Consider the following 22,292-nt stretch of genomic DNA (forward strand, 5'->3'; position numbering starts at 1 on the left):
AAAAAAGGCGAGCCCATCCTGTCCAACCCTTGGCTACCACCAAAAACATCTGTAAACAAACCTCTGTCATCTGTATACTAAAGGCAAGAAGATGACACTCTTCTTTAGTCAACCACAGCTCTTGCAACAGGGAAGTGTGATTTATGTTTACAACTGTAAGAGTTAACTAGCTCCAGAACGGACTATGCTGTCAGCCCGTGACAAGGATGTAAAATCTGATTCCAGTAGTCGAGGAACCGCGTTTGCAATGTCAGGACGTCAGTTTTGGTGAGTAGGAATTAGAATAATGGCAAAAACTCTGAAACAAGAAATATCCGAAAACTTGTCTAGAGCACAGCAAAGAAAACGATATTAGAAACGTTTTTTCTGCAGTAAAGCATGCTTTGGTGTTATTGTGGTTTGGATGTGGAAACAATGCGTGAAAGAAACGATCCGATTCTAGCAGGATTAATCCTTCCAGTATATCACTTAATTACATACGCAATGGACATACTTCTGTAGCTATTTTCTATTAAGTAATTTAGAATGATTACAATTGTGAAATATAACGGTTTCCCTATTTTCATGTGCAAATACATACGTTGTAAGATGACTTATATTGTAATCTCTGGAGGTTCAGGTTGGGAACACCTACCCCTAAACCAATGTTTGTCGCAATTGCAGTAACCTGGCTTGCAAACCTGGCTTGCAATCTGTATTTGTATGGTATATACGATTCTTATGAAAATCATCACCTGTCCTGTCTAGACCATGCTATTAACAGACCGCCGTCATATATACCACCGGCAAAAAGAAGGGACCTAGTGAAACGATAATACAAATGAAACGACGATAAATGTGTAAAACAAGACCCGATGAGACCTTCATGTTTGGCGTTAAATGCACGACCACCCCGGTGGTAAAGTGTGACTAACTTGAGTATGATTGAGCTTGGTATTGTCGCCATTCCGCTGGAAGAAATTCCTCAGCCACCCCCTCACCTCACCCCAACCCCCTGACACAGAATGTCGTGTACATATCGCCAGACAGTCCACGAGATCACCGCAGCGTTGCCATCAACGTTTTCTTCCATTCGTCAATCGGAGCCAAATCGTGATCTTCTAAACCTGGTGTATCGCCATTTGATCGCAGTTCGTCCCTGGTGTTGCTAACCCCATCTCTGTAATCCCGAGCTTCCCCTTGTGAGTTCCCCTATAGTTCTACACACTTTAGCATCTTTGACATTCAGTTTCATTGGGAATAGATGACACGTTAAAATGCCACGCAGAGGTATTGTAAATGAACATCTCAACGACATCTACCTTCAAATCATTGGCTCTCTTATTTTAGAATATCTTGAATATTGCTGGGTACGCCGCTGGTTCTCTCTCAAAACTACAATGAAGGACATCTCAGCTTAGTACGTTTTTTGACTCAGTATCTTATCTGGACACAATAGACACGGACATTTTTTTTCCAGCTACACGTATGTGAACATTTTCAATTTCATTCTTTGTGTTGGACCATAGTGACCTAGTCAAGTTAGACGATGATAGCAATTCGCCGTTTTAAGCATTACAAAGATCCGTTACTATAGTTACCGAACATCATTTGACCAACTTTATGACCCTTGGGCAAAACCTTAACAATTCCCTTTGAAAACGCCTACAACAAATCGACCTTAACTTCAATCACTCACCCATTCCCTACACACGTTTTGATATATCATTATCGTTGTGACTGTACCTGTCTAAAAGACAATATAGGCCATGAGCCAGACAATTTTTCGATACCACTTTTATGTATTTTGAAGTGTCATGGTCTCTACATATCGAAAATATATGATGCCATGTTGGTTTGGTAGCTTAGATTCAGAACGAGGCTAAATCCACGATGGCCGCCAATAAACCCCAACATTTTCAAAAAATGTCAATTCCAAGCTTGAATCATGAATAAAGTTCAGCAAATAGGTTGGAAATTAAAAAAAGGGAGATAAAAAGGTGCTAACCTGATCAAAAAGATTTAATTAATATCAAGTGTGTTATTTGATACCTTTAAATCATATTTATTTCTCATTTTGTAAAAGTCAAAATTGTAAGTTCAAAGAACTTCGAAAACTCATCATTTCATTTATTCGGAAGACACCTCTTTAATTTCAAAGAGTTAGATCACCTTCAAGTTCCTTAATTTGTGTAGTGATAGTCACTTTTCCGCACCATAAACATCAGCTTCATCTTCAGTGTCACTCTTCGGCATGTCATGGTCCTCGCATACCATGTTGTCACAAATCTGGTTCCGACATGTCACGGTGTATTTCAGTCCATTGGTAAGGCATTGACAACTTGGCGGTTTACAGACTGTTGTGCACTTGCAAGAAATGAACTCAAGAACAGCATCTGGAGCAAGAGATCCTGCCATCTAGCAAATCGCTATGTGACCATTTTCTTCCACCCATCCATTACCATCTGTTGCCCGTGGAGTTGGATACTCAGCTTCCAGACAGTTGTTCCATATTGCAGCTTGATAGTTTGCTCTCAGGATGTGCATAGATAGACACTCAAAGCAGTGTGGCAATTGTCCTGGTTCAGTTATCCATTTTTTCGCTTCAAATGGGTGGTAGCGCAATTGATTGACATCCCTTATTGAAGAACCTGAGACATACAGGCGGCATGTGAATGCTTGAAGTGAGTTGATCAAACCTGGTGGCACAGTCCACTCATTCTCAAGTTGTTGGAAAGCCTCTGGATAAGAAGTTGACAAGAAGTTTGAATGCATTGACCTTCCCTCTGCCTCCAAGAGAACTGACAGTATCACATACAGTGCAAGCGTGTAGTCCAGGAAGGACCTTGCAAATGCTTTGACCAAACACCATATCAACTATCTGATTTTGTGTACCAGCTTTGGTGTAAATATTGGTTGCAATGTCACTGCTGTTTACTAAGGACAAGACAAAGTCATCTGTGTCAACTGAGGAAATGACAACTGATTAGGATTCCAAAGATGCATGTTTAGCATGCAACAGCACCGACGTGTCTGCTTCTTCTAAGGTAGTAGACAAGGATTCAACTTCAGCTGAAGATTCAGAGGTCATTCTGCAGCACTTGCTTTCACAGTATTCTGCCTTCAGGTTTGGTCCTGGAATGAGGACGCTGCCGGTCTTGAATAATGAACTGGATGATATTGATTTTGCTTTCTGATGATCGTATCTTGTGTCTTGAAGCAATGTTACAGTAGACTAGGCTGTTGTCTGGTTCCCGGCTAACTCACTCTGCTGACTTGATTCAGTTGTTATGGTACACTTCAAACACCACATCGTTGCGGTAACCTGGTCCAAGAGGCAAAGCTAGTCACTTTCGCATGTCCAATTTCCTGCTTTGAGCGACAAGTAACGTATGGCCTGTTTTCAGGATTGTTGCAGTATTTGACCCTTTCTTCTTCTTTTGGCAGTTGACATGAGTAAATGCTTTCAGACTTTGTTTTGGAAGACGATAGTAAAACTTCTGTCTTCCTCCTCTCCAAGCTGTTTGGCTCGGTGAAGATCTTGAGCAACAGTCTCAAACCATCTGCTGTGAGTAGGTACTATCTTACCACTGAACATAAAAGCATAAGTCTGAGCCAGCTGCGAAGACTCACAGAGATTGAGGCATCTGACTTGGAACATTCAAGGATAGTCAAGGATGAATCTGATGTTTAGTCCATTGTTAACCTGATCGAAGATGAATGGATCAACCCCCTTGTCACCTGTCCACCTGATCTCATCGGCATATCGACAGGGTCTTGTGCTCCGACAGATGTTGCTCAAGATCTTCAGTCAACATCTAGGAGAGGAGGCATACCTTCATATTTCTGAAGAAAGATTTGAGAGCTAGACAAAGCAGGAATTTGGACTTGTGGAAGGTACAAGCTTTGCCCCTCGGACTATTACCATTTGCACTAGCGATGGGACAATGAAAAAAGCCAACAAAGCAGCATTAGCCAGACATCTTGAAAAATCTGTCTCATTGCCAGAAGTAATTCCTGGACCCTCAACATGCATCATAGATGGAATGAGTGTAGTACAGAAAACTCATGTTGAGAACAAGACGTTCGTGGAACTGTCACTGTTAGTCCTTTATTTCATCCGCCCTACATATAGGAACAGGAAGCTATCCCACAGATGGAAGAAAGTTGCTGTGGCGTTTGGTCAAAGTGTTTGCAAGGTCCTTCCTGGACTACATGCATACACTGTATGTGATACTGTCAGTTCTTTTGGAGGCAGTGGGAAGGTCAATCAATTCAAACTTCTTGTCAACAGCAGGGAATTTCAAGAGGTTTTCCAACAACTTTGGAATGAGTGGACTGTGCCACCAGGTTTGAGAAACTCACTTCAAGCATTCACATGCTACATTTATGCCTCAGGTTCTTCAATAGGAGATGTCATTCAATTGCTACCACTTATTTGAAGTGAGAAATTAGAAATTTTACCATAAATTGTATATTTATATACTTTTCCTTTCTCATGACTTGCATCTCTCTCTTGGACACTGAGTGGAACGAATGTAGACTTTTCCCTTAGGCCTCTCTTGTCCATTCGCCCGTGCATATATGTATATATATATATATGTATATAAGTATATAAATATACAATTTATGTTCAAATTTTCAAACTTATCCCATCTCACGACTTGCCCTTATCCCACGGTTGGACAGCGGGAGGCAGATTACCCTGTGTATGAACAGCGCAAACAGCAATGCTGCATAGACTGAAGACAACCGTAGATCTTTGATTGTCTTTCTATGCACATCCTGAGAGCAAACTATCAAGCTTCAATATGGAACAACTGTCTGGAAGCTGAATATCCAACTCCACGGGCAACAGATGGTTATGGATGGGTGGAAGAAAATGGTCACATAGCGATTTGCTAGATGACAGGGCCTTTTGCTCCAGATGTTGTTCTTGAGTTCATTTCTTGCAAGTGAACAACAGTCTGCAAACAGTCAAGTTGTCAATACCTTACCAATGGACTGGGTTATGGTGAATATGTTCTCTATGGGAGAGACTAGTACAAAAGACTACACATGGCTACATCTGTTTCAAAATCCTCAATCCAAATATGTTTCTTTCAGAAAATGTAAGACGTCTACACCAGAGAATAGTCGGTCTCGATTATATACCAAACAGATTCATTTGAACGTGTCTGGCAAGTTCAGAATGGCAAATCTACAACATTCAAGGCTCATATTTACATGTGCTTTCGACATCCTGCTGGCAGCAATGATTTCTGGTCAGAGTTGTTCCCCTTGTAACTGTACCTTCGACCACCACCAGGTATACGTGAACTGTTCAAACTTGAATCTTACAAAAGTTCCAAAGGGTTTACCAATATCAACCACAGTGCTTTTTCTGAATGGCAACAACATAAAGACAATAGGATCAAAGGTATTTTCAACAATGAGAAATCTCCAGTATCTATATCTTGAAAGTAACAATCTCAACAGCCTACATGAATTGGCTTTTCATGGCCTTAACAACCTCATCAACCTGAGCCTAAAAGACAACGATCTAAAGCTGGATTCAAAAACCTATAAAACAAATCTGTTCAAACCTCTACGTAAGCTTCAGGTTCTTAACATACAGTTCAATCAGTTGACAGCATGGCCTGGAGATGACAGTGGACAGGAAGCATATCCTGACGCAACCTTTCAGTATTTATCAGGACTTACTCATCTTTACATCGATGGTCGTCCAGCAGGCTTTGGACCAGGATTTGCCAAACTTATGAAACTTTCTCTTCTCGCCTTCACCCCCTACACCAACTATTGTAAACTGACCTTGCAAAACTCAACTTTTGTAAATGTACCCCATGTGGAATACCTGTACATGTCCTACTGTCAAATCAGAGAAACAGAACCTTCAGCATTTTCCCCTTTTCATCGTATCCATACAATTGATGTTTCAGAAAATTGGGATTTAGGATTTCCTGAATTTGTTAAAGCAACGTATGGCCTACGTAATTCCCCATTACAAATTCTGAAAATGAACCATATAACTGAATTATCCCAATCTTGTTATCGACTGCGGGTAAACGATTTTGTACATTTAAAGAATACCTCATTGCGTGAACTTGACATTTCTGGCAATGGACTCATTGATTTTGAAAAAGGAACCATGTTAAATTTACCCGTTACTCTAGAGGTGTTGAAGGCCCGATGGAACAGGTTTTACCAGGGCCCATACTTGTCTGAAATGACGCAACTGAAGGCACTCCGAGTTCTTGATGTCTCACACCAGAAAATACTACAGCGTGCTGGTGCTCCCTCTTCAAGTCAAGGGAAAGGGAATTTTCTATTCAATTTGCCGCCAAACCTTCAAGTGTTGAAAGTATCATACTGTTGCCTAAGAATTGTTTTAACATCGGGTAAAGTGAAGAAAAACGATTTGAGAACCATTTCTCTAAATGGTATTTTGATTTCTTCTGTCACAGGTGTTGTTGAAGGTTTGGAAAAGGTTGAACATTTTGATTTCTCTGACAACATAATGGAATTGTTCCACTCAAGTTTCTTTAATATTAACAATAGCCTGAGACATCTCAACCTTTCAAAAAACTTTCTTGGAAATGCGATAGATACTGACGAAAAGGGTGATGCTTTTAGTAACATTGTGAACTTGACAGATCTGGATATATCTCAAAACAGAATAAGTTACTTACCAGAGGCTATCTTTAGAAATTTAACAAATATACAATGTCTCAGAATTAATAATAACAGTATTAGAACAATTGATGCTCAACTCAAACACTTGTCAAACCTAAAATTATTTGATGTACGTCATAACCAGCTTCTCGAAATGTCTGTCAAGACTCTACAACAACTGGACAAACTGTCACATGTTTCAGTCCGCCTGAGAGGAAACCCTCTAACTTGCATATGCTCATCCCTTGAATCTCTCCGATGGATGAACAGAGTCGCTGATAAAGTTGAAGATCTGGAATCACTGACGTGTCTTACTAAAAATGGGATGGTCAACAGCTTTAGAAATCTAGATTCTATAATAACAAGTTTGGAAAAGGAATGCAGTTCAAGTGTTCTAACTTCTGTTCTAACAGTGTCCAGTCTCTTTATAACAATGGTCGGTATAGGATTAGGGGCAGGGTATCGACATAGGTGGAAATTGAAATACCTGTACTTTGTCGGGAGAAGAAAGTATCGGGAACTGGAGACTACTGACCAAGATGGCCAAGAGTATGAGTATGATGCTTTTGTGTCATATGCAGACACAGACAGATGCTTAGTTATCGAGAGTATGATATCGGAACTGGAAGACAAAGGTGGACTTCGATTGTGCATCCACCATCGGGACTTTCTTCCAGGGGAAGTCATTGCTTCCAACATCGTCAACGCGATCCAGAATAGTCGCAAGACCTTGATTGTTTTGTCTCCTTCTTTCCTGAAGAGTCACTGGTGTGATTTTGAGTACAACATGGCCCAAATGGAGGGGATCACAAGAAGACAGAACATCGTTCTGGTGGTGCTGTATCAGCATGTTGACATGAAGCATCTACCCAAGGACATGGCAGTGATGTTGTCCAACAACTGTTACTTGGAGTACAACACGGACGTGTATGGTAGTGTTGTATTCTGGAACAGGCTACGTGAATCTATTACCACAGTCAACAGAATGGAATGACATACCATTGAGGATACAACTCTTTAATTGCATATAGATGTAAGCATTACCGTATATCCTATTCCATGGTAACAGATGCAGCATGTGTCCCAGGGTAGTATTTATAGTCTTAGACACACCTGTGTTGCCATACTTCACTCTCTGTATAGTGACACAAAAATGTCAAGAGCACTGTGTTATAATTTTCAGTTTATGACCAAAATATAAAAAAATAATATTGTAACCACTGGTCGTAAATCATTGGTTCCAAAGACTTAGTAATCCGTACTTTACGAGCAGCAAATTAGTAAAAAGGTAAAGAAAGACTCAAACCACAGTTCCCATTTCTGCTCCTAATTTTTAAGCTATGCCTGTTTAGAACAAACATTCATTCATTTATCTCAGTCCATCAGAGCTGTTAACAGTAGCTAATACATTTTGGGAGCATGTCTGTCTCAGCCTATAAATATTATTTCCTTGTTGACAACGATACTTGTTACCTTTTTAGTGCTGTTGTTTTACTGCATACTTAATCTTATCTTGCCAATCCTTTATCCCAGCTATTATCAGAAGTCTTACTATTAATTTAGTTTGTTGGACTTTTGTGTTTTACTCTATCACTATTACATATTCCTTTGACAATAGTGTCTATTACGCTTTTGTGCTATAATTCATACTGTATTCTCACCATGATCTACTGAGGTTTTCACTGCAAGATTATAAATGTTACTTATTTTGTGACCACTATTTCTATTGCAGTGTTAGTGCTGCACCTTACATTCTTAATTTCTGTCATAAATGTCGTGTATTGTATGATTATGTATTTGTAAACATTATTTTATGTGTTCATTCACGGTGTAGCCATAATTTCCCTTTGGAAAATAAAATATTATCTCATCTGATATTAACTTACCTTACCTTTCCTTCACGTTTAAGTCAATTCAAAGTTGATTAATCTTTTATGAGCCTTTTTACAAAACATTTATTCACCCCCCTTGAGTTATAATTTTTAGTTTATGACAAAAATATAATAAAATATTCACTGAAATATTATCTCATCTGATATTACCTTATCTTATCGCATCTTATATGACCACCTACCCCAACCAGATACGACTTTGTACCACTTCGAGTTCTTCTGTATAGAATATTAACTTGGCTTCATATTCCTAAGAACTGACCATTAGGGAGTAATGAAGAACATGGAAAGAAAGTATTTCCTAGCAGGAACCAACGAATTTTTCACACAAAACATTTTGTCAAGATGTCCACAAAACCATCAGCAATCAAATAGCATATTCTCTTTAAAAGCGAGTGAAACAAAAAGAAAAGAAAAGAAAAGCGTTTTGAAGTGGATCGTGTCTTTAGTGTGTAAGTGCATTACCCAGGTTGTAGTTTCTGTTAGCCGTTATCTTGACTGGAGACCAGGCAGTTCCCTTATTGCAAAAATTATATTCGGATTCCGTACACGTATACTATTACGGTAGTTTAGCATGGTGACATCCTGGTACAGAAAATGCAAGCTGAATTCAGTAACCTTGTTTTAATCCTTTCGATGCTTACTTGGAACCTTACTTGCACGGGGATTCGTTAAAATAACACTAACATTCACCATCTTCTTCCAAGTTTGACGCCACAGAAGACATGTTTCGTTACTGGAGTGTGTATTTATTTATTTATTTATTTATTTATTACTGAGAAAACTGTATCAAAAACTGTGTCGAATTCGAAGTATTTTCGCAGGGCCTCTCAAGAACCTGTTTCATAGCAGGAAAACGTAACAGGTACAAGTCGGAGATATTCACGATTCGTCGTTATATGGACAGAAAAATGCCGAGTGCTACCTTAAACCCCTATCTTCCCCCTGTCCCCCTAATAAACAGGCACACTTCTTACCAGAAATATTTTCTCCACGTAATGGTGGTAAATACGATTCTCTCACCCATGATCATATCTAATTTTATTATCTATCCAAACTGAAGAGTGCCGTGATACAATACAGTTCAACTGAATTCACTTACTGTTGAAACCAGATAATATCGATCTCTATCATGCAAAGTTCGCGTCAACCAATATCGATCACTATCATGCAAAGTTCGCGTCAACCAAATTAGGCAACACCTGGTAAATTTGCATAATACCCAGGAAATGCGTCTGTGGTAAATTTGAAGAGTGAGTGAGTGAGGTTAGTATTATGCCGCACTCAGCAATATTTCAACAATATGGTTGCTATCTGTAAATAATTGTGTCTGGACCAGACAATCCAGTGATCAACAGCATGAGCATCGATATGCGCAATTTGGAACAGGTGACATGTGTCAACCAAGTCAGCGACTATGATCACTCGATCCCGTTTGTCGCCTCTTACGGCGACCATGGTTTACTGAAGATCAATTCTTCAAGGGTCTGATTACGATAATCTTGGTTACCGAGATAGAAGATCATTTTATAGAGCCCAAAGCAAACTTTACACTCTAAATGAAGGATAGATGAGACAATCACGCTAAACCTTCTAAAACGTTCCGGTTTCATTTATACCATCTCGATTTTGGAATTTCGTTTCGTACACAGTTCTAAAATGGACAATTATATGCCCCTTTGCGATCTATCATTCTCCCTTTTTGGTGTAAATTCCATTCAATTCTCCAACAGTAATTTGTTATCATATCCATGGCAGGTACGTGAATGTTGTCATAATTATAATCCAATATGCTTGTCTGAATGCATTGCAAACTCGTACCAGACATTTGGAAGCCTCGACGATGATTGGCAAAAGAGAAAGATCAGATGACCCAGTCTCTTACAGCTTGTTCAGTTTGACCTAAGCTACTCTACATATGCATGACCCGGTAGGTCAAATGGTAAAAACGGCAGGTCGAGTTAACTTCATTAAATAGGTGAGCAGAGAATGTAATTAATGCTGCGTTCGTGCGAAGCATGCATAAATGGATTCGTTACAGAACTTGTCCTGGAAAACTTCTGAAAAAATAATCATTTCATGTTTTTCTTGAATTGTTTATGCAGTCATATGCTATGCTATCTAGCTTGGTTTACTAACTTTACAACGTACAGACGTCAGTTACTTTCACAATCCGTTTCGCTCTCGCTGTAGCTTATTTGTTAAAGAAAGTAAGGACATTGCTGACGATTTCTCGACACTGAGATGTCAAACGGCGACCTTGTCTCGGCTGTTCGGACATGTTGACAATCAACTGACAAAGGTGCACCCATTCACAATAATGGACCCAACCAGTTGTGACACGGTCACGCAATTCATTAGTATTCACTTGATCAGGTCAAGCTGAACAAGCTGTAGAGGTGTCTTCAGATCTTGACGAAGAATGGTATCGTAACGCTCTACAAATATTATAATGAGACCATACACAGAATATGATAATATTTTAAAGATTATTTCTACCTTATTCCGTCTGCACAGGACAAAACTACACACTGCTTGCAGAAAGTGTGTGTGTGTTGTTTTACGCCGCGTGTAGTAACATTCTAGCAAGACCATAGCGGGGGACGCTAGGAATTGACCTCATTGTACATCATAGGAAAACTGAACCCGGAACCTTCCTCGCGACGAGCGAACACACTTCTTGGAGTGCGAGTGTATGAACAGCATTCATCGTGGCTGCTTGAGCCTGTGTCAGTCAAGGAAGCAGCTTGTGACCTTGTGTGAGTGATTGAGATGGGTTTTACGCCGCTTGTAGCAATATTCGAGCAATATTACGGCGGAAGACACCAGAAATGAGCTTCACACATTGTATCTATGTGGAGAACAGAACCCGAACCTTCCTCGTGACGAGCGAACACACTTCTTGGAGTGCGAGTGTATGAACAGCATTCATCGTAGCTGCTTGAGCCTGTGTCAGTCAAGGAAGCAGCTTGTGACCTTGTGTGAGTGATTGAGATGGGTTTACACCGCTTGTAGCAATATTCGATTACGCAATATTACGAACAGAACCCGGACCTTCCTCGCGACGAGACACCAGAAATGAGCTTCACACATTGTATCTATATGGAGAACAGAACCCGGAACCTTCCTCGCGACGAGCGAACACACTTCTTGGAGTGCGAGTGTATGAACAGCATTCATCGTAGCTGCTTGAGCCTGTGTCAGTCAAGGAAGCAGCTTGTGACCTTGTGTGAGTGATTGAGATGGGTTTTACGCCGCTTGTAGCAATATTCGAACAATATTACGGCGGAAGACACCAGAAATGAGCTTCACACATTGTATCTATGTGGAGAACAGAACCCGGACCTTCCTCGTGACGAGCGAACACACTTCTTGGAGTGCGAGTGTATGAACAGCATTCATCGTAGCTGCTTGAGCCTGTGTCAGTCAAGGAAGCAGCTTGTGACCTTGTGTGAGTGATTGAGATGGGTTTTACACCGCTTGTAGCAATATTCGAACAATATTACGACGGGAGATACCAGAAATGAGCTTCACACATTGTATCCATGTGGAGAAGAGAACCCAAGTCTTTGGCGTGACGAGCGAACCATAAGGCTACCCCACCGCCCCTAGTCTGAAGAAAAAGATTAGAGATGAATGGGTGAACTGTACCCACGTGGAGAATAATACCCGGGTCTTCATGGTGACGAGCGTGAACGCTTTAAACCACTAGGCTACCCCACCGCTCCGGATTATAAATCATCTAACAATATAATAAGAAAATCTTCCCAGGTTTCTGATTTAAACATCATAGTAAAACGCATGACAGTTATTCGCGTAAGTATTATAAAACTGTATTACACCCAGCCCAGTAACTCATTTACACTGTAAAGGTAACGTGAAGAATCAGTCGATAATACCGTGAAAATCACCGTTAGAATTGGTCTTTAGCAAGCCGTGCTGATTGGATTGGCACACGTCATCGTGTCCAAATTGCGTAGGTCGGTGTTCATGATGTTGATCACTGGATTGTCTGGTCCAGACTCGATTATTTACATACCGCCGCCATATAGCTGGAATATTGCTGAGTGTGGCGTTAATCAGCAAACAAACAAACAAATCAGTCAATAAAAAAATACACACGTTGTGTCATATAGTTCATATTTTTTTCTGACATCACAACATCGTCACCAACGTATGTCCAGTGTGCTGACTTGTGCTATCATGTAACCTCGTTCGTAGTGTCACGTGACTTAGAGATATGCTCACTTCGAACAAGAAAGGCGAGTGACGACGTACAGAGAAATCCATTCACAAGAACCTGTTCAAGATGGCCGACGCCAAGCGAGTTGTAGCCATAGCGATGGACGGGAGCGAGAACTCGGACTATGCCTTTCAATGTAAGTGTGAGTTGAATCCTAAACAGGAAGTATTGTTTGTACGGAGGGTGGGATTACGTTCTACTCCTCGAGTATCACACGTGTCACGAGCATGTGTGATATGTGTAGACTAATGTGAACACTAGTGGGGCAGATAGCGTCTCTTTTTCTTCTTCTCTTATCAGCCCTCCTCATACAGAATGCAGATGTTTTTTTATTACGCTATTCTATTAAATGTTTGTGAACATAATATAGTGAGATATTTGTGTATGCTATTCGACATCATTCTTTTAATGTGCCATATCAGAAATCCATCATTTAACTTTCTGAATATTCATTATATGAATTCTGCAGTGTGATAGTAGTCCATTCAAGCAGACTTTGCATTCTGTGGATGAGCTACCTGTCCATTTTCTGTTTACAATGAAATAATTAATATATTTACAGTAATATTTCCGCATACATTTATACATAGGTAATATATTCATTGCTTCTCCACAGGGTATATGGACAATATTCACAAAGCAAAAGACCACGTCATCTTTGTCCACTGTCCAGAATATCAGGCTGTTGTCCACTCAAGTAAGATATATGAACGCCATAAACATTAAACTACGTTTATAACGAACACGCTTATAACGAACTGGCGGGTATAACGAACTGACGGATATAACGAACTGACGGATATAACGTACTGACGGATATAACGTACTGACGGATATAACGTACTGACGGATATAACGAACTGGCGGATATAACGAACTGACGGATATAACGAACTGCTTTTTGTTCCGGCCACATTATATTTTAGATTGGGGCGATAGGGTAGCCTAGTGGTTAAAGCATTTGCTTATCACACCGAAGACCCGGGTTCGATTTCCCACATTGGTACAATGTGTGAAGTTCATTTCTGGTGTCCCTCGACTTGATTTTGCTGGAATATCGCTAAAAGCGGCGTAAAACCATACCCACTCACTTATATTTTAGTGGAAATGCGTATAATGAACGACAACGAATGTTTCCAGTCGAGTTCGTTATATCAGAAGGCTACTGTACAAGTACTTATGATGTTAATCTATTCTGTTGTGTCGGGCTGCCTGGGCCAAAGTAGGGAACACGTTGTGTTTGGTAATTTGACTGTACGTGCACATAAAGTCAGTAAGAGAGTGAGTCTTTAGAATCGATTAAACATTAAAGGTGAAAATGAATGGATATCAACTTTATTATAGGGAACGCGACGTTTCGGAGTATATTCTTACTTCTTCATCTGTTTGAGCATGAGATTGTTTTTAGTCAACTGTCAACTGCGTTCGAGTTATATGTTTGTTTCAGTTGAATAAAGTTCTGTATTGACATTCGGTCAATCTAATTTAATATGTTTTTTTTATGATACCTCTCTGCATGTATATTCGAGGTCACCTCGATAGGTCAATAGGTCAGCAGTGAGGAGTTTACATTATTCGATAAGACTGCGCGAAGCGTTCGTAGCAATATATGTGATTTCTGAATCTAGAAAACGAGCTTAAACGACTTTTCCCAAATGCACCTAATTGAGGCCGAGGGATTATATTGTTTTGGAAATTATATACAACCTGTCCGATCTACATCCAACAGGGGATACAGTCGAATACATATTCTTGTATATCCGTAGATTTGTTTTAATTAAGATTAAAATTCATGATAATTCTACGCTATTTCGGCCTACAAATAAAGGGAGGATGGGAAAGAATACATAGAAGTACAGTGATGTTGTTGATGTTCAGAGCTTTCGAACGATACCCGACATCAAACGATTCGCCTCCCATGTTATTCATACGACGCTTCGAAAACGGAGGTATTTTCCGTTGTTATGTCATGTTACCGAGCGGAAAGCCACTGATATCGGGAAATAGGCAACCATACATATTATTTAAGAAATCTTTTTTATAATAATTTTCTGATGACGTAAAAATGAAAATATAAAAGAAAAAGGCACTGGCATGTTATGACATGTCACAAATGGAAAAAAATCGCCATACTTTTTGAATAACATTATAAAAATAAACTTCATATTTATCAACAGTAGGATTATAATTTCCTTCATAAACATAGGCTTCATCTATGACCTCAGAGTCTCGATAGTAAGGAAAGATATCAAGGGGAAGTAACTCGGTGCATATACTGTGGTTTCAGCAGTACGAACGTTTCACTATCCGAACGGTTTTTTTTATAAAAACCAAAGTGTTCGTATTAACGAGGTCTGACTGTATATATATCATCGTTGTCATGTCGGAATGAAATATGGAACAGGAAGTAGTAGAGTCTTATGTCGCTTTGTAGGCAGTGCTCGCCCACTGAAATAACACACCGTTGTTGAATATGGATACTCCACTCAGACACATTATGTGGACTCACTCCCAGCCAACCAGGTTTTGTTTTGTACCAATAATGCCGACGAAAGGTTGAGGTAACAACAAACAGCATATCTTAACATCTATTGGTATGGACTGGTATTGGTATCGAACACAGACCTTCCGCTCTCCAATCAGACGTTCCATCCACTCGACCACGGAGACTGTGTCAAAATGTTTTCAACTCGTCATATTCAACATTAAATATTTAAGATACATCTTCAAGTTTCCTAAAATGCAAATGGCGACATGTTGCAATACAATTACAGGCAACACAGAGCTCTACTTATTTCGAGGGACAAATCAACAGGTTGATGACAGGAGACATTTCTTGATTGTTACCGATGTTATCAGTTCTCGACAAGCTCAGTGAGAACAGCCGACCTCACATGCACATATCAGCGTGTTTGTGTCCGGACTCTCATGTATTTTTATACCGTCATCGTTACATCCGAGGTCAAGGTCAGCGTAATATCACAATATATTTATACACCGTCATCGTTACATCAGAGGTCAAGACAACCTTACATCACAATATTTTATACACCGCCATCGTTACATCAGAGGTCAAGGTCAGCGTAATATCACAATGTATTTATACACCGTCATCGTTACATCCGAGGTAAAGGACAACGTAATACCATAATGTATTTATACACCAACTTTACATCAGAGGACAAGGACAACGTTATTAATATCACACACTATGCCCATTGAGACGCTTTGTAGATATCACACATTAGCTATACCTAGTATTAGCTATCATCCTCGTATATCCAGGGTATTACATCTCCATACAATAATTTAAGAAGTACCCGCATGCGATTAGTAAATGATAAAGTCTGGACCAGACAAGCTTGTGGTTGATAACATGAGCATTATGTGTACGCTGACACGCAATCGACCAAGTCACCCAATCCATTCCTATAGACCTTGTGGGCCTTAACAAAGCAATTGATTCTACTGGAAGAAATAAACTTATGTTACCACATGTTCTCCTAAAATATGGTCTTCATATTATTTTTTTTGATTTTTTAGTATTAGTCTGTTACAACATACGTATGGTGTAACGCTGGTTTTATTGAGTATTTTGTATGTCATATTGGACTGAAACAGGGCTGTGTATTAAACCCCATTTTATTTACATTTTTGAACAATGAGTTGACTGCCGATGATCTTGACACATGTCGAAGAGAAGAACAATTATTCCCTGACTGACATACATTCTTTTCTACTAATGTTTGCTGATTACGTTATTTTTATTTCTGATCGAGTATGTCCTACAATCGTGGCAGTTAAATGTCAACCTTTCGAAAATAAAAATAATTGTTCTTCGTAAAGGTAGAAAATGGTTTTATCGATATCGTAATGAAATTGATTCAGAATATAATGACCTTGGACTATTGATGAGCAGAATCACATTTGGCGATAAATGGGAAAAGGCCATCATTGAATGTTTTCATATTAGTTTGGGCAATGGAAAAGTCCCACTTGGAATATTTTTGACAATATATAATAAAAATGAAACCCATCCTTCTTTGTGGATGGGAAATATGGGGACATCGAAAACGAGAGGTGGTAGAGAGGGTCCAATTTCTCTAATGTAAACATTATCTGGGTACATGCATTAACAGTCCTAATGTAATGGCCTCAGTAGAATGCGAACCATACCCATTGTTGTAGATAGTTGGGTTAACTTATTAACTCCTGGCTAAAACTACTTCACATCCTATCCGATAAACTTCCGAGTAAGGTGAAATGTTAGTTAATCCTGATTCAAAAGGTAGACAGAACTGGCCAATGCTCTGCTTGCTTGCTTGGGTCTACCAAGACGTTGGATGTATAGCTAAATTAGTTTTCGTGACATTCAAACCAAATTAAAAGATATGTACCGCCAAGAATTCACAAATATATTAGCATCTAGCACCAGATATGAATCCTGTGCAAGTTTTAAAATTAGCCTTGAAGCAGATAACTAATTAATGGATTCGACCTTGTGCATATTTGCAATTATAACCGACTTAGCTCCTGGTCGAGTTGGATGTATAAGGCTGATAACGGGAGACATAATAAAATTGCAAAATCTGAAAGAGAAGGTTTATATTGTAACTTAATACCATTTCCTAACTATATGTACAGCCTTAAAGAACATTAGAAAGCAATACATACCAAATAAATACTTGGTACATAAAATAAAACAGTTCGCCTTAAAGCAACCACAACTTATCAAGATATGTTATGCTATGCTTCGAATATGCCGTGAAGAGTAGAATCGGATTGAAATGAAATGTGACTCTACTGTTCAAATGATCCTATACTGTGTGCACTTCATACATACGGGCCTATCTAATTTCAGTGGGCTAGCATTACAAAGCGGAATAAGTCAATAAGTTCAAGTGTCTGGTATATGGGAAATGCAGTTATGTCTATACATTTATTCTGTCTAAATTTTACTTGCCACAAAGGGGTATACTAAATGGCCTGTGTAAGCCCACCCTTTCCTGAACACCTCGTATCATACCTATTTCATGGTGATGGCATACCTTTAGTACCATGGAATCCGAGAAGGGACATTGTCGCATTGTCGCTCTCTCAAAAACAAGCAAAATGAGGCGAAATTAACGAACGCGCGACAATGCGACAACACATCCCTTCCAGGATTCCATACTTTAGTCTGTCATACAGACCCTAAAACAAATATTCCCAAATGCAGCCTGTGCAAGTCTAGAATGTGTGGCAAGCCTAGATTATCTACTCTTTTCTGTAAAATATGTTCATTTAGGAGACTAGATGTTAGTATATGTTTCACATGGAGTACTCGTTGCATATAGTCAACACTGGATATACTAAAATAATGGTCAATTATATATCTATTGGTATTTATATCTGTATTTTATCTATGTATTTGTGTGAGTACGTGAGTATGTGATATTGTTTTCTTAACTCCTGTGATACTTCTGTTTGTGACCCGTGAAGGTCGGGGTTAGAATGAACCTTCAGTAACCCTTGTTTGTCGACCCTTTTAGAGACGACTAACGGGATCGGGTGGTCAGGCTCGCTGGCTTGGTTGACACATCGGTTCCCAATTGCGCAGATGGATGCTCATGCTGTTGATCACTGGATTGTCTGGTCCAGACTCGATTATTTACAGACCGCCGCCATATAGCTGGAATATTGCTGAGTGCGGTGTAAAACTTACTCACTCACTCACTCACTTCTGTTTGTGTTGTATATTGCCGTTTAACTGAAATTGCATACGCGTAATATATTTTCTTACTTAGTAATAAAGCATTATGTTGATATCTCATATGTTATCATAATATCTACAATATGTGTACATACTGCATCATTCAAATGTCCTATGTTGTGTGCTCCAGGTATGGTGATGACTGACATAGCTATAGTAGCAGACCAACTGGAGGTGGAACAACATAGGATCAAAGAATTCATAGAGCAGCTGGGGGAGAGGCTGAAGAAAGTGGGGGTACGTGCTTACAACAAGAGAGTACGAGAACCTAAATGAACACAGATGCTATCTAAGTTAACTGAGAAAAACTAATGTGAAGTCCTGGCATCCACATGTGCCCCTGTCATTGCTGATCTGTTTCTTGATGCATGTGAAGTGGACAAGACAAGTGAAACAAATGTCATTTGTCTAAGACGTTAAACCTAAACGCTTCAGGTAAATATTCAGAATGAACACTGGGCACTAGACTGTATGGCAAGAGGATGATTTCAGTTTTTGAATCGTCAGCTTTCCCTTAGTGCCTAACAATATTCCATCTTTTTGTGTCTACAACATTTTGAGGCGCAAGTGAGCATGCTTTTTCTACGAAGGTTTCACTCAGCGTCCTAGACTCTTGTTAAGTTCTCTCATAAGTTGCTTCATCAAGGTTACAATATTTAAGGTCAGACTACAAGTTTTCTGAATCATTAATAATAAACATGTGGAAGACATGTCTACGAACCAGTGGCCAAGCGATGTCCGGAGCAAAGTGAGTGAGTGAGTGAGTTTACTTTTATGCCGCACTCAGCAATATTCCAGCTATATGGCGGCGGTCTGTAAATAATCGAGTCTGGACCAGACAATCCAGTGATCATCAGCATGAGCATCGATCTGCGCAATTGGGAAACGATGACATGTGTCAACCAAGTCAGCGAAACTGACCACCCGATCCCGTTAGTCGCCTCTTACGACAAGCATAGTCGCCTTTTGTGGCAAGCACATGGGTTGCTGAAGACCTATTCTACCCCGGATCTTCACGGGTCTCCGGAGCAAAGACCTATTTGGCTGACCATATGCTACCGTGATATTTCTCAGGTGGACAATTGACCTGACTTTGCATGTGTTTGTGACATGTGCCACGATGAAATCATTGTTGTTTAATTGTGTTTCTTAAAACATTCTCATGATATTATCAGAATCGTGCAGTCACCTTTGTTTTTGGTGGAAGAGATTACTTGTGTCTTTGAAATGGTTTTGTCGCTTTTATTTATGCTTTTCTTGAAACAGATTGGCGGTAAGGTTCGGAGTATGGGTGGAACGCCAGGGGAGGTAATCGTGAAGATTGCCGAGGAGGAGAAAGCCAAAATGATTGTGACGGGTACACGTGGATTGGGGAAAATCCGGAGGACGTTTTTAGGCAGCGTCAGTGACTACGTCCTTCACCATTCCAACGTCCCCGTCATCATCATCAAACAGGGACAGTAAACACACAACCACGAATGACGATGTGTCGGTGCATGGTTTCTATAGCGACTTTTAGTTGAACTCTGATGTTACACTAGCAATGGGATGAGATAATGGATGACGTACTCCCGCGTCGTAGCGTGACAATGGATGAGCCATGTCTCGTGGTAAGGCGCACGTCCTTATACCATTCGTAGTGAGCTGACGCACATATGTTGTGATCAAAGACTAAAATACATATCAATATATTCTTCGGCATAGTGAAGCTATGAAACAATATGCCTTTGAACAAAGTAATTGATAAATACTTTATGTATGTATATTGTGGATGTTGATATATTCAACTGTCGAGTGTGGCGGGACAATTTTCTGAAAATTTCTCAAATTGTGATGAAAGTATTTTATTTTAAGGATTCACAATGTTTCATTACATTTTATGTCTGTGCTAATATACCAGAACTTATTTCTATGTAAGATAATTCCATGGACTTAAGTGATTACTGATAAATTGTAAATGATATGAAATATGTTGGGTTGTCTGCTTGTACATGTCAGAATGTTATATATTGTATTATTCTAAATGTGTATAGTGTCATCATTCATAATGATGTTATGAAGTTCTCACACAAAATAATTTTGTTGAAATACGAATATCTATATAAATGTGATGAAATATATGTTTGTGTTACTTCGTGATTATTGACAAAGCAGAAGGGGAGAAAGAATAAAAAAATATGTAAATGACGTCGATATTATATCACTAATGTGTTGACATGCTAACGCCAGACCCATTGCCGACATGTTACGTCAATGACCTTGACACGAAAGCGTGAACGATTCCATGGAGTTGGTATGAAGTTGTAAAGTTATTAAGTCGAACTTAAGTGTTGCATTTAGGTTTCTTATGAATACGGAAAGGATTTTGTCACTTTCGTATATTTTGACACAAGGACATGCGATCAGCCAAATCACCAGATCAAGTTAATCGCCATTAAGGGTGTAAACATGTATGTATTAGGTTTGTACAAAATATAGCATTTGCTAAAAATATACCCAGGTATCACAACAGGTGAACTCGTGTAAACGTTTGATTTTCTCATTCCCCTCCTTCGTGGAACCGGGCGAACTCATGCAAACGTTTGATTTCTTAAAGTCCTCACCTTGGTGGACCGGGCGAACTCAGGTAAACGTTAGATTTCTTAATTCCCCTCCTTCGTGGAACCGGGCGAACTCATGCAAACGTTTGATTTCTTAATTCCTCTCTTAGGTGGACCGTGCGAACTCATGCATGACAATGGTAATGAATTATCGATTTGGGTTTATAATGAAAAGATTAATAATGTTACGAATATTATGACATTCATGAAACAGAAAGCAACGATATACTTGGTACAATCGCAGGAGATTTATGCTAAAATCAGTCCATTTATAATGAGACATAATTTATTCGTCAAGGTAATTTATTAATACAATTCGGATATTTATATAGCGCACATATCCAAGGCGCTGTTTCTACCAACGGTCACTGGATGTCAATCTCAGCGGCACATCTTATCAATCTCAACTCCCACTGGATCATACAACTCTTGCAGCCATTATACGCACCAAGTTATTGCGACTTTCCCATCCTTACGAGGTACCCATTTACAGCTGGATGGACTGGATGGACACATAGTCACAGTACTGCACGTTTACTGCACGTTGCTGTGCCCGCAACTAGATGTTTGCAAATGTATCCAACATCTGGTCATGTACCAATGGATTCGTGGCTTCCTTTAAGTGCACAGGTTTGTGTAATGTACCTCTAGGGGTTGTGACAACACTTAAAGAGTCTGCACACAAAGTTGACTCCAAGGTTTTTACACCCGGTCACATGTGAGCTCGATCCCGGCACCACAAAGTCGCTGGATCATTAGCCTGGCGCCTTAGACAGCCCACCATGTCCGATAATGCTTATGGGTAATACAGTCAAATATCTTCGTGTCGAACTTTCATGTCTGAACATACGGTTGTGTCGAAGTAAAAGTCAACTCCTTCTATTCCTTCTCTAGTAGTCTCTTTTCGGTTGTGTAGAACCTCGGATAACTCGAAGTTTTTACGTGGGCCCTTTTAGTTCGACACAGCGGTGTTTTTACTGACCAACATTGTTATATATTTCGACAGGTCAAATAGACACATCAATACACGTACAATAAAAGCATAAGTGCTGCATGATATCGACATAAGGTAACGTCGTGTATAGGTCATGTACTTGGGCTGACATTTGAATCACTGGATTTTACAAGTGGTCTGTGAATGAGCCACTCTGTCA

The 22,292-nt window shown here is 39.6% G+C and overlaps 2 protein-coding genes across 2 annotated transcripts; both read left to right on the forward strand.

The window, feature by feature from the left end:
- The first annotated feature begins 214 nt into the window (after positions 1–214).
- LOC124277520 (toll-like receptor 4) lies at positions 215–8,526 on the forward strand. Its single transcript, XM_046713231.1, has 2 exons — positions 215–267; positions 5,086–8,526. Exon 2 carries the CDS (start codon positions 5,171–5,173, stop codon positions 7,643–7,645), a length of 2,475 nt encoding a protein of 824 aa, XP_046569187.1. The 5' UTR covers positions 215–267; positions 5,086–5,170; the 3' UTR covers positions 7,646–8,526.
- Positions 8,527–12,764: 4,238 nt separating this feature from the next.
- On the forward strand, positions 12,765–20,608 carry LOC124277473 (universal stress protein Sll1388-like). Its single transcript, XM_046713168.1, has 4 exons — positions 12,765–12,922; positions 13,403–13,483; positions 18,669–18,775; positions 19,805–20,608. The coding sequence occupies exons 1-4, from the start codon at positions 12,853–12,855 to the stop codon at positions 20,000–20,002; spliced, it is 456 nt and encodes a 151-aa protein (XP_046569124.1). The 5' UTR covers positions 12,765–12,852; the 3' UTR covers positions 20,003–20,608.
- Positions 20,609–22,292: the final 1,684 nt, after the last annotated feature.

This window comes from Haliotis rubra, unplaced genomic scaffold (genome assembly GCF_003918875.1).
Source record: "Haliotis rubra isolate DU_JTF1 unplaced genomic scaffold, ASM391887v1 Scf222, whole genome shotgun sequence".
In the NCBI taxonomy this organism is placed as follows: Eukaryota; Metazoa; Mollusca; class Gastropoda; order Lepetellida; family Haliotidae; genus Haliotis; species Haliotis rubra.